The 17,538-nt window shown below is 43.1% G+C and overlaps 1 protein-coding gene across 1 annotated transcript; it reads left to right on the top strand.

The window, feature by feature from the left end:
* Nucleotides 1-2,747: 2,747 nt before the first annotated feature.
* On the top strand, nt 2,748-4,699 carry LOC120993633 (E3 ubiquitin/ISG15 ligase TRIM25-like). The gene has a single exon (XM_040422110.1). The coding sequence runs from the start codon at nt 2,748-2,750 to the stop codon at nt 4,464-4,466; it is 1,719 nt and encodes a 572-aa protein (XP_040278044.1). The 3' UTR covers nt 4,467-4,699.
* The last annotated feature ends 12,839 nt before the right edge of the window (nt 4,700-17,538 follow it).

The following is a 17,538-nucleotide window of genomic DNA, read 5'->3' as shown; positions in this document are numbered from 1 at the left end:
CCACTGTATTTCACTTCTCTATAGGTACATACAGTTGGAAGCCTTGCAGCATCACTCCGTTCATAGTGAGTGTGAGTCCTGAGTGCCGGCGGTTTGGCCTGCACCGTGCAGAGTCCTGAGAAGGGGAGCAGCAGGTAGAGAGGCTGCATCTCTGTAACCTGCAGGTGAGCTCCTGCTCCATGACCTTGTTAGTAACTTGTCAGACTCTGGTGATGCTGCCTGTTGGGCTACAACTGTTCAGTGCACAAGTTAACCCCTCAGATTCCATGACGATGGTTGAGGGGCTCTGGACTTAGAAGTGTCTGCTTCATGCTGCAGCAGCATAAAGGAGTAAAGAAGTCTAATTAGAGCAGGGACTAGGTTTTATCTGGTATAAGTGAGGGGACTGGTTTGCATTCTACTGATTGGCTGGCACTGCTTGGCTAGAACAATTGGGTATCTGTAGAAACTGCCCAATTACCAATCACTTTCCCTGTGCAGAACAAGAAAAGGGGGCCCACCCTTAGTATCTACAGACAGAGGGGAGAAGAGCAGGGTGTGTTTTGCACATAGACCCCAGTGATATCTAGGATGACATCACCTCACCACAAGATAGATGGATAGAGTGAGAGACAGTGCAGAGGATGGGAGTGGTAGTGGCCCTGACTGCAGAAAGTCTATCACAGTGGCTTCTAAGGCCAGTGCACTGAAAGGAGGGTGCACCCTTTCTTCCCTCCCTCGGGGCACTGCCTTGTGTTAAAGGGGTTTTCCAGGATTTTAATACTGATGACCTATCGTCATGAGATTGGATAGATGTGACACACTTCGTGATGACATTAATAAATTGTATTTGCTGGCACTCCATGGGCTGTTATGCAATCAGCCTCAAGACCTAGTCTGTTTCTGAGCCTTGGTCCCAAACACCAGCGGGTGGTGGGAGTGGTAGGTGCTGCAGAACACAACTTTGATATAAATGGAGCATGTGTCTAATCCAGGCTTGTTTTTTGCTTGAGATCAGCACTTAATTCTCCTATAGTTGTTGGTTCTCTCTGGCTAGTGGTTCTCCTATACTTTGGAGAATTTGACCAAGTTTCTTAAAAAAAAAAACAGTCCCCACAAAAGTGAAGTACTCTATTTTTCACCCTATAAAACACACTTAGGTTTTAAAGGAGAATAAGAAAAAAATATTTTTTATTCACCTCAGATCAGTCCACCAATAAGACCCCCACTGTTAATAAGACCTCAGCTTAGAGCCCCCAATAAGATCCCCAATGTTTATAAGACCCACAATCAGACCTCAGATAAGAGCTTCCATATAAAGAAGACCCCATTCAGACATCAGATCAGACCCCCATGCCTCAGAGCAAATAAAATAAATTAACTTACCTGTCCTGCTCCGAACGTCGCCGCTCCTAGGATCCAGCTCTCTTCTTCTTCCTGCCGCGTGCTGTGACTCCATGCTCGCAGCTTGAGGTCACAGCACAGCTGATGGCAGAGGACCAGGAAGCGGTGAGTGCAAAGCCTGGGGAGTGCTGCATTCACTGCTTCCCGGTTCTCTGGTACTAATGAATGCTTTCATAATGGAAGCGCTCATTGGTATATTCACCCCATAATGAATATTTGGTGAAAAAGTGCGTCTTATAGGGCAAAAAATATGGTATTGTTTTTTTCCCCCCGAGGAAAGTCTTTTCTGCTGAGTTTGAAAGCACTCTCTTGACAAAGTCTGCTAGTAAAAAGAAATACGCAGTATGAGGCCTTGTTTACATTTCTGTGTCCGTTTGATGTTCGTGAGAAAAATCCATCCATGTTTCGTCTGTATTCCACGGCGCTGCTCAGCTGAAAACTAATTTACAGAGCATCTCCTGCAAGTGGTCAGTGAAAAAAGGACCAGACCTGGATCAAACAAGGATGCCAGCCATGTTGCGTCAGTGATTTTTTTTTTATGGACCTATAGACTTCAATGGGCATGTTTGGTCCACCTCACGGTCCAAAGTAGTGCATGTCTTCGTGATTTTTTTCATTGACTCATGCCTAGTTAAAAAAAAAAAAATACTGATTTGTGTGTTTTACTGCCTAAACAGGACAAGGGCAATCTCAAGTGTGCCGTCGTGGAAACTTCCAGAAAATCCAGTTACCGGTAAGTCTAACAAGGGGGGCATGGCCTAGGGTGCAATATTTTTCACTAAAATCGTGACACAAAAGTGGCTAGCCATACGCCAAGTTTATCACCCAGCAGTAACCACTGGGATGAATTTGGCGAATCTTGAAGCTTCCTGTATAAATTTACAGGACTTATAAATCTGCCCCATTGTGCTTTGGTCCCTCATCTGTATGCCTTAAGGGGAGTTCACATGACCGTTATTTTTCCGTTCTTCTGATCCGTCAGAAGAACAGAAAAACAAAAGAAAAAAAAAACTGATCCTGTGCATCAGTTATGCACAGTTGGTATCCTTTTGAGCCATTTCCGTCAGCCATTTTTTTTGACAGAAAAATGTCCTGCATGCAACACTTTCTTTTTCTGTCTAAAATAACGGCTCAAATGGATGCACAGGATATTTTTTTACCAGATCCATTTATTTTTTTATTTTTTCTGTTCTTCTGATGGATCAGGAGAACGGAAAAATAACGATGATGTGAATTCTTTCTTGGTTGTAGATTTCTTGCTTAAATCCGTTATATGTGGAGGACCTTTTTAGCTTTGTGTGCTCCTCCGTCCACATATTTCCACCCATAGGGACTTCACATAATCGTCCCAGATTTGAGGTAGTATGAAATTGTTGTGTCACTTGAAACTAGCTTGTAGAAACTTGGTCACGAGCCCAGCCTCACCCTGTGTGATAAATGTGAATAACTCATACTTTTACTTTCATTTCTTTCTTCTGCCGTCAGCGATGGCATCTGCTGGTCTGAGAAGAGAACTGGAATGTTCCATCTGTTTTAACCTTTATACCAATCCTGTAACCCTGAGATGTGGACACAACTTCTGCTTGGACTGTATTGATCAGGTCCTGAATACACTGGACGGGTCTGGAGTTTATGCCTGTCCTGAATGTAGGGCACAGTTTCAGGAGCGGCCTGCACTGCAGAAGAACATAACTCTGTGTAAGTTAGTGGAGAATTTCCAGTTTACTCAGCCACATCAGGAGGAAACCAAAATCGTGTGCACTTACTGCGTAGACTATCCTGTACCTGCTGTTAAATCCTGTCTGCACTGTGAAGCTTCTCTATGTGATAAACACCTGAGGTTTCACAGCAAGTCAGCAGAACATGTCCTAACTGAAGTCAGCACATCCCTGAAGAACAGGAAATGCTCCATCCATAAGAAGATTCTGGAATATTACTGCACCAACGATGACACTTGCATTTGTGTGTCCTGTTGTCTGATTGGAGAACATCAGGGACATGAAATAAAATCTCTAGATGTGGCTTCTGAGATGGGAAAGAAGAAGCTTAGAAATGTTCTGCAGAAACTGATCACAAAGAGAGAGGAGACCGAGGAAAGAGTCTGGAGTCTAGAGGACTGTTGGAGAAAAGCTAAAGTAAAAGCAGCTGGAAAAGCAGACAGTGTCACTGCCCTGTTTATAGACATTAGGAGACGGATAGATGATGTGGAGAAGAGGATCATGAGTGAGTTCTCCAGGCAGGAAGAGCAGGTGTCACTGTCGCTCTCCTCTCTGATCCACAAGTTAGAAATAAATATGGAAGAGCTCTCTAAGAAGATGAGGTACATTGAGGTGCTGTGTAGCATGACTGATCCACTTATTTTTTTGCGGGAATTAGACACAGGTAACCTGTACGATCCAGAGGAGGAGGAAGGTGTTGAAGACACCCTGAGACATGATGGAGGTGATTGGGGTGCGGAGTTGATCTCCCGCATATCACAGACTTTATCTGATATAATAAGAGATATAAATGTAACTTTCGTTGCAGAGGGTCCTGCAGACATATTACTGGATGTAAACACGGCTGCTAATAATGTCCACATATCAGATGACCTGAAAACCGTGTCACGGACACTGATGAACCAAAATCGTCTAGAAACGGCATTGAAATTCCAGGAGAATCAGGTGATAAGCAGGAATAGTTTTTCATCGGGGCGACAATACTGGGATGTAGAGATCAGTGGATCACTTTTGTGGAGGATAGGAATTTGCTATCCCAGTATAGTCAGAAAGAGGCGTAGGTCATACATTGGGAATAATAATAAGTCCTGGTGTTTGTGTGGAGGACGACAGGTATATAATAATCAGTGTTCAGTGTTACACAACGGCTATGTGATCCAGTTACCTCACCAGATCTCCAGTGATAAAGTCAGGATATATGTGGATTATGAGGCTGGGAAGCTGTCCTTTTACGAATTGTGTGCCCCCATAAGGTGCTTGTACACTTTCACTGCCAACTTCACCGAGCCACTTCATGCTGCATTATGTGTACATAAAGGTTGTGTAAAGATAGCAGTGGGAGACGTCATCATTGGAGAAGACTGACCAATTTATGATTCTGTCAGTTTGGGTTGTTAGGCTTACTATGAAATAGATGCTAAAACAGGACAACATTAGAGTTCATTCAGACGTCCATAAGTGTTTTGCGGTTCGCAAATTGCAGATCCGCAACACATGGATACCGGCCCGTGTGCGTTCTGTAATTTGCGGACTGCACAAGGCCGGCCCCATGATAGAAATGCCTATTGTCCGCGATTGCGGCAAGAATATGACATGCTCTATCTATTTTGTGGGGCCACGGAACGGAACTACGGACGTGTGAATGGACCCTTATAGGATGTCTGCATGAGGCCTAACCTTATGTAGTTTAGCACTATACATTAGTTCTGCCAGTATTTTGCCTCCTCTTTTGTAGCAATGCTTCTATAACAAACAACTATTACAATTCTTATGTGGTTTGCATGCTACAGAAAAAAAGTAAAAAAAAAATACCTCAGCCTAAGGCCTCCTTCACATGGCATTATTTTGGTTAGTGTATAGCTTTAATATATGTAGGCCTAAAGAGGACCTTTCATCTGGCAAAAAATTGTCCTGATCCGTTCTCCTGCTATGCCCTCCGGTATGATCGGTCACTTGGCTATAGTAGGAGGAGACTGTCCTTGTTCTCCTGGGCGTCTCCCTCTCCTAGGCTGTAGCGCTGGCCAATCGCAGCGCAGAGCTCACAGCCTGGGAGGAAAAAACCTCCCAGGCTGTGAGCTCTGCGCTGCGATTGGCCAGCGCTACAGCCTGGGAGAAGAAGACGCCCAGGAGAACAAGGGCAGTCTCCTCCTACTATAACCAAGTGACCGAACATACCGGAGGGCATAGCGGGAGAACGGAGCGGCGCCCAGGGATAATAGTAAGTGCAGTGAGATCCCTGGGCACCGCTGTACAGATCATGACACTTAGTTCCGAATTTTTTGCCAGATGAAAGGTCCTCTTTAAATGATGAGAGGGTCCAAAATATAGAATACTTTCAATCTTTCCATTAAACTTTTCCTCTGTAGGTTCTATTACAAATCTTAAAGCAAAATACTGACCAAGATCAGTAGCGCTTCAAAAAACTTTGGTTTGAAACTTTTTTTTCCTTTTGTGAGTTATGTTAATTAGTCTGTGTTCACATCAGGTTTTTGTCCCACAGCTAATCTATACGCACTATCTATACTTTAAATAGACGCCTCTGTAGGACGCTGTACAGTAGCATCAATAACCATAGGGTTCTATTAGAAAAAGTGTCCGTTTAACATGTTTGTTTTTTTTTTTGCTGGGTTCTGCAGAATGGAAAAACGTAGTATACTACCCTTTTGCATCCTTTTTTTGCTGCATATATGTAAATGTGGGACAAACGTGATGTGAAAAGAGCCTTAATGGGCATGTGTAAGCAGATTTGTACCTATGAAACTGGCTGACCTGTTACATGTGCGCTTGGCAGCTGAAGGCATGTTTTAATATATGCAAATGAGCCTCTAGCAGCACGGGGGCATTACCATTACAACTAGAGACTCAGCTCTCTCTGCAACTACTGCACCTTCTCCACTTTGATTGACAGGGCCAAGTGTGATCACGTTTACACTGCCTGGCCCTGCCAATTAAAGTATAGGGGGTGCGGCAGTTGTATAGAATGCAAAACCTCTATGTGTAACAACAACACCCCTATTGCTCCTAGAAGCTCATTTGCATGTATTAAAACATTTTTCTCAGCAATGCGGGCACATATGAACATGGGACCAACACAGATGCCTTCCGCTGCCAAGTGCACATGTAACAGGTCAGTCAGTGTCATAGGTTCAAATCTGCTGACAGATGCCCTTTAAAGGGGTTGTGCCATGTGAAGTATATGTCACCTGACCACAGAATAGGCGATAATTGTCGGATTGCTGAGTATCTGACTACTGGGACCCTGACGATCCTGAGAATGGAGGGTCCCTGAGTCTCCTCTCTGATTAGAGCGATAGTTTGCATGGTGATCCACCGCTTCTTTGGCACTGACCTAGACAACATACTGTTAGTCCCATAGAAGTGAATGCAGTGGTCCCTCTCCATTCAAGGAGGGGACTTGGAAACCCTCTGTTCTTGGGATTTCTGGGGCTGTGGATAGGTGATAAATACTTTTTGTGAGATAACAATCTAAACAGTAGCTAAAATGCACCATAACGCAGCATCAATATTTACATGAACTTGTGGACACTGTGGATGGTGATGTGGATCCACACAAGATCACTGTACCTAACAGGATTTTGGCCTTGAACTACAAACCATCATCATAAAAGTGAGATATTTTCACATTCTAATGCAAGTTCTTTTTTGTAGTAAAGTCCTCAAAGATATAATACTATAGAATCATATATAGTACATACAAAAATTTGGGGATAACCAGATCTTTTGCAGTACCCAGTAACAAGAAATTTCTGACTGCTAAAATGTACATCCACATAGACTAATACAGTGCCCATTTGATGTCATGGATTTGCGTAAACCCACAGTTTATTCCTGTGCCAGCAAAGTGGATGAAATTGTGGAACATCTCATCCAAATGCGCTCCATAATGTAAATTTTCTTGCGGTGCAGTATGTCCACAGCATTATCTATGTCAAAAAATACCAAAATACGTCCTATTTTGACGTACCCTTAAAGGTAACTTGTCAGCATGTTTTAATTGTGCCCAATTTAAAAAAAAAAACTCACCTCTGCAGTCCCGCCATTCCAGGGCCATGACCCCCTTCCCAGCCACTTTAGGTCCCCCTTGAAAGTGTCTTGGTCCCATGACTGCTGTGGCCATTCAGTGCCCCCAGTGATCACATGCTAGAACGGTTTCTTTAACAGCATGATGATTGCAGAAGTGCAGATGACTGATAGAATTAATGTTAATGCATTAGATTTTGGTTAAATAAAAACAGTTGTTATAATGGTGTCTGCGTGGCGTTCTTTCCTGCGATTGGGAGACGATCTGTCAGGTCAGTCTACGTGTTCAAGTAGTGCTGTGGCAGGAAGATGTGCCACCACTACCGAACACTCAGCTCCGAGATTGACAGTGACCAAAATTTGGAAATAATTTGCACAGAAGAACATTCAGATAACTGATCCTTTCTGGGACCATTGCCTTAAAGGTGTTATCCAACCCCTATAATGCCCCCCAAAATGCCCGGGCCCCTCACACTGGTTATACTTACCCCGGCATGCGCATCGCATCTGATGCCTGCACGGCCAAAACTTAAGGGGGGGGGGGGGGGGCAGCCAATAGCAGGCCACAACGGTAATTAGCCTCCCTAGCATCGCGGGTGACAACTAGTGGTGTGTAGTTGTCACTTTCTTCCCTCCTTATACAGGGAGTGCAGCATTATTAGGCAAGTTGTATTTTTGAGGATTAATTTTATTATTGAACAACAACCATGTTCTCAATGAACCCAAAAAACTCATTAATATCAAAGATGAATATTTTTGGAAGTAGTTTTTAGTTTGTTTTTAGTTTTAGCTATTTTAGGGGGATATCTGTGTGTGCAGGTGACTATTACTGTGCATAATTATTAGGCAACTTAACAAAAAACAAATATATACCCATTTCAATTATTTATTTTTACCAGTGAAACCAATATAACATCTCAACATTCACAAATATACATTTCTGACATTCAAAAACAAAACAAAAACAAATCAGTGACCAATATAGCCACCTTTCTTTGCAAGGACACTCAAAAGCCTGCCATCCATGGATTCTGTCAGTGTTTTGATCTGTTCACCATCAACATTGCGTGCAGCAGCAACCACAGCCTCCCAGACACTGTTCAGAGAGGTGTACTGTTTTCCCTCCTTGTAAATCTCACATTTGATGATGGACCACAGGTTCTCAATGGGGTTCAGATCAGGTGAACAAGGAGGCCATGTCATTAGATTTTCTTCTTTTATACCCTTACTTGCCAGCCACGCTGTGGAGTACTTGGACGCGTGTGATGGAGCATTGTCCTGCATGAAAATCATGTTTTTCTTGAAGGATGCAGACTTCTTCCTGTACCACTGCTTGAAGAAGGTGTCTTCCAGAAACTGGCAGTAGGACTGGGAGTTGAGCTTGACTCCATCCTCAACCCGAAAAGGCCCCACAAGCTCATCTTTGATGATACCAGCCCAAACCAGTACTCCACCTCCACCTTGCTGGCGTCTGAGTCGGACTGGAGCTCTCTGCCCTTTACCAATCCAGCCACGGGCCCATCCATCTGGCCCATCAAGACTCACTCTCATTTCATCAGTCCATAAAACCTTAGAAAAATCAGTCTTGAGATATTTCTTGGCCCAGTCTTGACGTTTCAGCTTGTGTGTCTTGTTCAGTGGTGGTCGTCTTTCAGCCTTTCTTACCTTGGCCATGTCTTTGAGTATTGCACACCTTGTGCTTTTGGGCACTCCAGTGATGTTGCAGCTCTGAAATATGGCCAAACTGGTGGCAAGTGGCATCTTGGCAGCTGCACGCTTGACTTTTCTCAGTTCATGGGCAGTTATTTTGCGCCTTGGTTTTTCCACACGCTTCTTGCGACCCTGTTGACTATTTTGAATGAAATGCTTGATTGTTCGATGATCACGCTTCAGAAGCTTTGCAATTTTAAGAGTGCTGCATCCCTCTGCAAGATATCTCACTATTTTTGACTTTTCTGAGCCTGTCAAGTCCTTCTTTTGACCCATTTTGCCAAAGAAAAGGAAGTTGCTTAATAATTATGCACACCTAATATAGGGTGTTGATGTCATTAGGCCACACCCCTTCTCATTACAGAGATGCACATCACCTAATATGCTTAATTGGTAGTAGGCTTTCGAGCCTATACAGCTTGGAGTAAGACAACATGCATAAAGAGGATGATGTGGTCAAAATACTCATTTGCCTAATAATTCTGCACGCAGTGTATATTGAAGATTAGCTGCAACCCCGATAGCAGGTAAACCACCAGCCCAATTGGTAGCCTACTAATGTTGACTGCCACTCCGCCATTAGCAAGGCTTACCCAAAACATGGTGATATTGGCTTCCCTTTCTTTGAGATACGGCACAGAAACAGTAATGTGAGTTACATTTTAAATTAAATATTGTTCACAGTTGATAGAAACGTTGTAGAGAAGTTAAAAACCTCAAATTTTTATTGGATATACGTTAAAATAAGGGGGAGGGTGTGCGAGCCCTACCTCAATGTAAACAAACAGAAAAAAAAATATCAGAACTGTACGGGCCAACATATACCCCCACGGGGTCCCCTGCGGTACAACACCGGGATTATTGGCTGCCTAGAGGAACATACCCCAGAGTGTGCGCCACTGGTTCACGCGCTACACTCAATGATATATAGAAACCAGCATCCCCTTCACAAGGCTGCTGTAGCGCAGTGTATCCATATAATGTTACTGGTCACTATCAGTTCTAACAGAATGCCAGACTGCAATAGACTGCAAGGCCAGGATCTGCTGCAGGCGGGTGACCAAAAAATAGCCTCCTAACTAATTCTGTACAGTCCCATCAGTGCCTCTAACATGCAATAATCTAATTGTCTGGCATAGTTAGCGTGGCGGCTAAACTACCCTATGTCCCCATAGAGGGGTAGCGCTGAACCTATACCCACTATCCTACTCTACGTTTCGCCCTGTAGGCTCATCAGGAGCTTGGTAATTAGGGTTCAGGACAGACAAACACATAGAACCTCGTGTGGTGAGGCTACGGCATCGGCGCTAGGGTGGCCGTAATTACGGCCGCCGCTTGTCAAATAGGGGGAGCCCCTCCCCCAGAAGGGGCGGATACTGCACTCGCCGGCGAATCAGGAGAGTGGTAGGCGTATCAGAGACACTGACCGCCTCCGCTCTCCTCACCGCCCTCCACAGCGACGCGGTCCTCATCAGAGTGTAAAAAGACTCCCATTCATTCACAGGGACCAATCGGCAGTTATACTGAATAACAGCAAGCACCAGCAGCATCAAAGGTACTAAGGAGCCGCTGATCAATCAATCCGAGGTATAGCACACGACTGTTAATACTAGTCACAAGAGTACACTACGATCTCAGGGGTACACAACGCTCACTGCATGCAGAAGCGCCATGTGTGAACATCACACCCCCTGCATGTAAAACCACAGTATGTGAATAATGCATATCCTAGGTGATGTCCCATACATGGTAACACCACTCACAGTATGATGTACACAGGTATTAACCTACAAAAAGGCCACCTGTCAACTAGACAGCTACAATTGCCACTTGTAAAACATCCAAGATAGACCAAAACGAACAAGTGGAAATGATGTATCAAAATATTAGTTTATTATAAAATATGGAGAAACTACAGGATGACATACAAAGATACGGAAAAGCACAGGGTCAGTGACGCCTAACAATCACCAAAAAGTCTGTGAAGTATAACACACACCGTTGAGGTGAAACGCGCGTCGAGGTCTCGCGCTCAGGGTCTGACATTCCATCCATCACCATGTCCTCAGGTACGTCCTGTTACTAGCATCGCCTCACACTGCCTATAGGGATCTCTACCTATATTCATAGTGAGTCCCTTATATATATTTTTTGTGCATATTGTTACCATCTTCTTCCTGACTGAGATACTTATTCTTATTTCGAGTACCCATTATTACATTGGTCGGTCTAGATATCTATGCATTGTGTTATGTGTGAGTCAGCTCATGGATCTCCAGGTATGGTCATTTGCACTTTTTGTGCATAGCCTTATTGCGGCGACCTTGGTGTTCTGCCATCCTGGTTCTCCTTGAGCTCTTATTTTTGATTCATGGATCGTATCTTTCTGTGTGTTATACTTCATAGACTTTTTGGTGATTGTTTGGCGTCACTGACCCTGTGCTTTTCCGTATCTTTGTATGTCATCCTGTAGTTTGATGTACACAGGTAACTGGTAGTGGGATACCCAGAGTGGCCCAGTAGATCAGGACATGACCTTCATAGGAAGCAAGTATACGAAATGTATTCATTCAGACCTCCTGGACGTAAGGTTCGTAACCTAAACGTCCACTCTGCCTCCTTCTGTAATAATTTCGTATCAAAATCACCCCCTCTAGGCGTGCTTCTGATGACTTCAATCCCTTGAAATCTGATCGCCTCGATGTTTCCAGAGTGGCAAATGGAGACATGACGCGCGATAGGGGTATCCGCCTCTTTACGGATATCATTGAGGTGTTCCCCTATCTTCCGTCTGAACTCCCGCATGGTTTTGCCTACGTACTGAAGGCCACACATACACGTTGCAAGGTCCTGCAATTGATAAATGACCAGATTTCAAATCTTTTGTGTCACAGTACTGATGAAGCTATTCTCCCTTTTTATCGCACCGCATGCCACACAGCCGCTACAAGGGAACGTGCCCTTTGGTTGACGATCGAGCCACATCCCTGGTTGCTATGGTTGTACAAGGCTGTGTACCAAACGATCTCTCAAACTACGGCGAAAGGTGATGCTTGGGGTCTCACCTACGAGGTGTCCCACATCTGGGTCCGATTTAAGGATACCCCAGAAACGAGTGAGAACCTCCCGTACTTCTCTCTGAGCTTCATCAAATGTGGCAATAATCCGAATTGGGTTGCCCTCGCTATCTCTGGTATGTGGTATCAGCAATGTATCGCGGTTTACTGTAAGCGAGTGCTGGTATGCCTTCATCAGGACCTGTCGTGGGTACCCCCTGTCAGTAAACCTATTTTTAAAGGTCCCTGGCCGCCACCTGGTAGTCCACCATCCTAGAGCAGTTTCTACGTAATCTTAGGTACTGCCCTTTGGGGATACCTTTCTTAAGAGCTGCCGGATGGCAGCTGTCCCACCGTAGAAGGCTGTTAGTGGGTGTATCCTTCCTGAACAGGCGGGTCTATATTACCTTTAGGGTTCCTAAAGATGTCGAGATCCAAGAAGGTAATAAGGTTTTGATGAGTCTCCGACATGAAATATAGTCCCAAATCATTCTTATTGAGGTCAGTGACAACGTTTTTAAAGTCACTCACACTCCCAGACCATAGAATCAACACGTCGTCGATATAGCGTAACCAAAGGCCTATATGTTTAATCTATCTGTTCTCCTCTTCAGTAAACACCACTTTCCGTTCCCACCAGCCCAGGTAGAGGTTGGCAAAGGTCGGTGCACATGGGTTCCCCATGGCCACTCCCCTGAGCTGGTGGAACAGGCGGCCATCGAACAGAAACACATTGTGTTCCAGAATGAACTGCAGTAACTCCAATATAAACTCGTTATGCCGCCACAAATGCACACCCCGTTCTTGTAAAAATGCCCCTACAGCTCCACACCCATTATGTTTGGGTATGGAGCTGTAGAGTGCCTCAACATCCAGGCTAGCCAGAAAGGTCTGGTCATCAATGTGAATACCCTCCAGTTTTTTAATCACATCTGTAGTGTCTCTCACATAGGACGGGAGAGCCAACACAAAGGGACGTAAGATCTTATCTACGTATATACTGATCCCCTGTGTTAAGCTCCCCACCCTTTCTTTGAGCCCAAAAACATGAGCCCATATTTTCTAATGTGAGGGCACCTAGATTTTAGATTGTAGAATTGTACCAAAAAGAGGTGCAATTTGGCGCATCTAAAGTTTTTGTGCCTAGTCCGACAAAGGATTGTGACTTATAGGAAAAGGAGCATGGCCTAACATATAACATTTTGCACCACAATTACGGCAAAAAAATTCTGTCTGGGGATAGGTCATCAATATTAAAGTCCCAGAAAACCCCTTTAAAGTAAGCCAATCAATAGTTGGTATGGAGTTAAGTGTCTAGCCATGCACCACATTTATCATCCAGCCTGAGCCTGTGGGGCAGCGTGAATGACGTCCCTTTTAATGTACCTAGTGATCTTATTAACCTGTGCAGCAGCTTCCTGACACTGGTTGCTTCAGTTCAGTTTAATATCAACTAAAATTCCTAATTCCTTTTCCATGTCAGTTTTATCCAGTGTTTTTCATAATTTATTATACTCCAGCGCCACCCAATGTCATGGAGATATTTTGGCACTTCTCCTGATCTTTCGTGTTAGAGTGCATTGAGAGTACAGTGAGCCTGTCAAATAAGAGAACATTGCGCAAGGGACTGACAGTGAGACAAAGAAATGGAGTGGGTATTGTGGAGAGCGTACAGTGCTGTAGCGGCAGAGACCCTGAGAGTCCTGTTGAGGCTGCAGACCAGCTCTGCTATCTTGACCCCAAGCTGGCCTGTTGTGGTTCTTGGACCTCCAGGAAGAGAGTTTTCTGTGAATGAAAGCCTTGTGTATCCTGCAGATTGTTGCAGACCACTTCCAGCTTGTTTCTGTTTTGAGATAGGTAGTAGTTGTGCTGCCCTAGCATAAAATGTGTGACCAGAGACTCATTTGCAGGCCATGGAATCTGCCTCTAAGATGCTCTGTTAATGTATCCGAGACTGTATTGCCAATTTGTGTACCATTAGAGACTGGAACTGCCATGCTATGTGCCATTACTTGTAACCATCAAGAAGAATGCCCAGCAGAGACAGCTAACATCAAGCTATTTGCTAAATTTAATCTGTAACCACTAAGTTGTGTGCCAAGCTCATTGCAACTGTCAGTAACCATTACACCTGTTATCTCAATTTGAGTAAAGTCCTGTTCCCGCTGTTTGGCTTCAGCGACTGTGCCATCCATGAGTGTTATACAGTGTCAGTCAAGAGCAACAGGCAAAAAATAGACCCTCTTACATATTTACATGGTTCTTACCTTTTACATTTGCATAGATAGTCCATTTGTTTCCAAAAAGAAAATGGCAAATTCCCAGAACTTGTGAAAATTACCCTAATTGAAAACCATTAGATACAGCAAAAGTATAACCTCTTAAAATCCAAATTTTTCTAAATTGTGTTGTTTCTGGCTGATATCACCAAAAGTATTTTGAATTTTAAAATAATATATTTCCTTTCTAACATTAAATGGTCACTAACTTTTCACGTAACTTTGCATAAATCAATCGTACATGCGACCACAAGTAACTTTGTAATATGTCTTATCAATAGTTCTCATGTTATCACCTCTGAGGCCTCATTGCACACGACTGTATCGATTTTGTGGTATGCAGATCTGCAAAATACGGATACCGGCCATGTGCATGCTGCAATTCTCTCACTCCCTTCACTAGAACGTCTTATTCTTGTCTGCAAAACGGATATGAATAGAACCCGTAATTTGGGGAATGGCCACATGGATGCGGACAGCGCATGGATGACATCCATGTACTGTCCACATTTTTTACTGACCCATAGAAATAAAGGGTCTGTGTGTCAGCCACAAAAAATGCAGATCAGACATGGACCAAAATTTCAGTTGTGTGCATGAAGTCTACAGTAATTGCTTTTCACTTTGAAAAATATCTTAAACTTGTCCAGGAAGGGAACATCTCATAGAGGGATCGTGCAAGTTATTTCTTTGAAATCGTTTAAAAGGGGGCTGGAAATATTAAAAGTGATATCATATGATTGCTGATGATAGCACATTGGTCCAGGGATTTATTCTCTCTGTCAAATTTGGATTTACCTATGAGCTCCCCCCCCCCCCTTAAAACTGGACAGATGCAACTACCAGATTGGTGGATTTTGTTTTGCCTACCTCCGGATTGACACTAAGGTTATTCTGTAGATTGAACTATGCAGCGACCTGCAGGGGAGGCGCAGGATGGGAGGAGTGGTAGTGGCTATGGAGGTGGTAGTAGTACAGTTCACGGTGGCAGTCCTCGCCCTGGGCTGAGCAGTGATAGGAGAGTGCACCCTTTCTTCGCTTGGGGCAAATCCTGGTATTGCAGCTCCTGCCTGGTGGTAGTAGAGGTGTTCTTGATGGTTGATAGTTGGCAGGGTGCAAGGCAGGAGGGCAGGGGCGGGTGACAGATGGTGGAGTCAATAACCAGGCCTGTTTGGTTGCAATAAACAAAGTCTCTTTACTGAATTGATCATAGGAGTAGTAGTACATATGTACAGTATAGCAGCAAAGTCATAGTTCCAAAGTATATCACAGTGTAGTCTTTTCCCAATAGCTGTGTATAGGCAGAAATGATGGTGGTAGTAGTAATAGTACTCCCTGTCTCTCTCTAAATACTCTTTGCAGTCTCTCCAAATAACCATAAGTATGCAATTCCGTTTTCATTAGCTCTTTCTGCAATTCCCGGGCTGAGGGATCCAGATGGCCAGACTGTCTCAAAGTGTGGTGGGCGCTGAAGCAATATACCCTTTCCCCAGCAGTAAAGTTTTTTGGCCATAAACAAGTGGATACCTTACTATCTGAATTCTGTGCACAACCTGGATGGTTCTAGACTTCTACGGTTGTCTGTTCTATTTCGCTCAGTGGTAGTTCTCTTAATTGATTTGTTCTCTGGCAGCTTTCTATCTCAGGGATGGTGTTTTTCTGGATAAGGCTTTACTTTGGGCCTACTTGGTAGGAGTTAGGACATGCACGTCTTTCCTTAATCTCTGATGACTAGACACTTTCCACGAGGCAGGATCAGCCCAACAAATAACTACAAGACTGCCAGACTTAACTATATGCTGCCCATAATCAACCATTTGGGATACATAGAGCATAAAGACACACATTCCTTAATAACAAAATCAGAACATTTAACTTGGTAGCAATAAAGTAACCTTTTGCAGTGATCCACTTGGGCACTTCATCTGTTTTACAGATTGACCTATTGTATTCAGCGATGATTCTGTAATAAATTGTTCCATTCATAATCAATGATTTACTAAACCTTTTTTTTGCAGTGACTATAAAAAATCAAATTTCTGATAACTTTGTCTACCAACATGATCAACAGATATCTGATACTTCTGGTTAACTTAAAACATTTATGCCATTTTAAGTAGTCCACAGTCACATTTTACCTCCTTGTATATGCATTCTTAACCCTTTCATGACCAAGGGTCATTGATGCCCCAGTGTCCAGGTCAAAATTAACAAATCTGACATGTGTCACTTTATGTGGTAATAGCTTTGGAACACTTTTACTTATCCACGCCATTCTGAGATTGTTTTCTCGTGACACATTGTACTTCATGATAGTCATATATTTGAGTCAATATATTTCACCTTTATTTATGAAAAAATCCCAAATTTACCAAAAATTTTGAAAAATTCACAATTTTCCAAATTTCAATTTCTCTGCTTCTAAAACAGAAAGTCATACCTAATAAAATATTTATTACTTAACATTCCCCATATGTCTACTTTATGTTGGCATCATTTTGGAAATGTCATTTTATTTTTTTAGGACGTTAGAAGGCTTAGAAGTTTAGAAGCAATTCTTAAAATTTTTAAGAACATTTCCAAAACCCACTTTTTAAGGACCAGTTCAGGTCTGAAGTACCTTTGTGGGGCTTACATAGTGGAAACCCCCATAAATGACCCCATTATAGAAACTACACCCCTCAAGTTACTCAAAACTGATTTTACAAACTTCGTTAACCCTTTAGGCGTTCCACAAGAATTAAAGGAAAATGGAGATGAAATGTAAAAATTTCACTTTTTTGGCAGATTTTCCATTTTATATATTTTTTTCTTTAACACATTGAGGGTTAACAGCCAAACAAAACTCAATATTTATTACCCTGATTCCGCGGTTTACAGAAACACCCCACATGTGGTAATAAACTGCTGTACGGGCACACGGCAGGGCGCAGAAGGAAAGGAATGCCATATACGGTTTTTGGAAGGCAGATTTTGCTGGATTGGTTTTCTGAACGCCATATGTTTTTTATTTTTCTGCCGATCGTCTTGTGCAGGGGCTCGTTTTTTGCAGAAAGTGTTGAGGTTTTTATTGGTAACATTTTTGGGTACATAGGATTTTTTGATCATTCATTATTACACTTTATGGGGCAAGGTGACCCAAAAATTGGCTGTTTTGGAACAGTTTTCATTTATTTATTTTTACAGCGTTCATCTGAGGAGTTAGGTCATGTGATAGTTTTATAGAGAAGATCGTTACGGACGTGGCAATACCTAATATGTATACTTTTTCTTATTTATTTAAGTTTTACACAATAATAGCATTTCTGAAACCAAAAAAATGATGTTTTAGTGTCTCTATAGTCTGAGAGC

Source organism: Bufo bufo, chromosome 3 (genome assembly GCF_905171765.1).
Source record: "Bufo bufo chromosome 3, aBufBuf1.1, whole genome shotgun sequence".
NCBI lineage: Eukaryota > Metazoa > Chordata > Amphibia > Anura > Bufonidae > Bufo > Bufo bufo.
The sequence above is the reverse complement of the archived record's forward strand: the minus strand, read 5'-3'. Positions and strand labels throughout refer to the sequence as shown.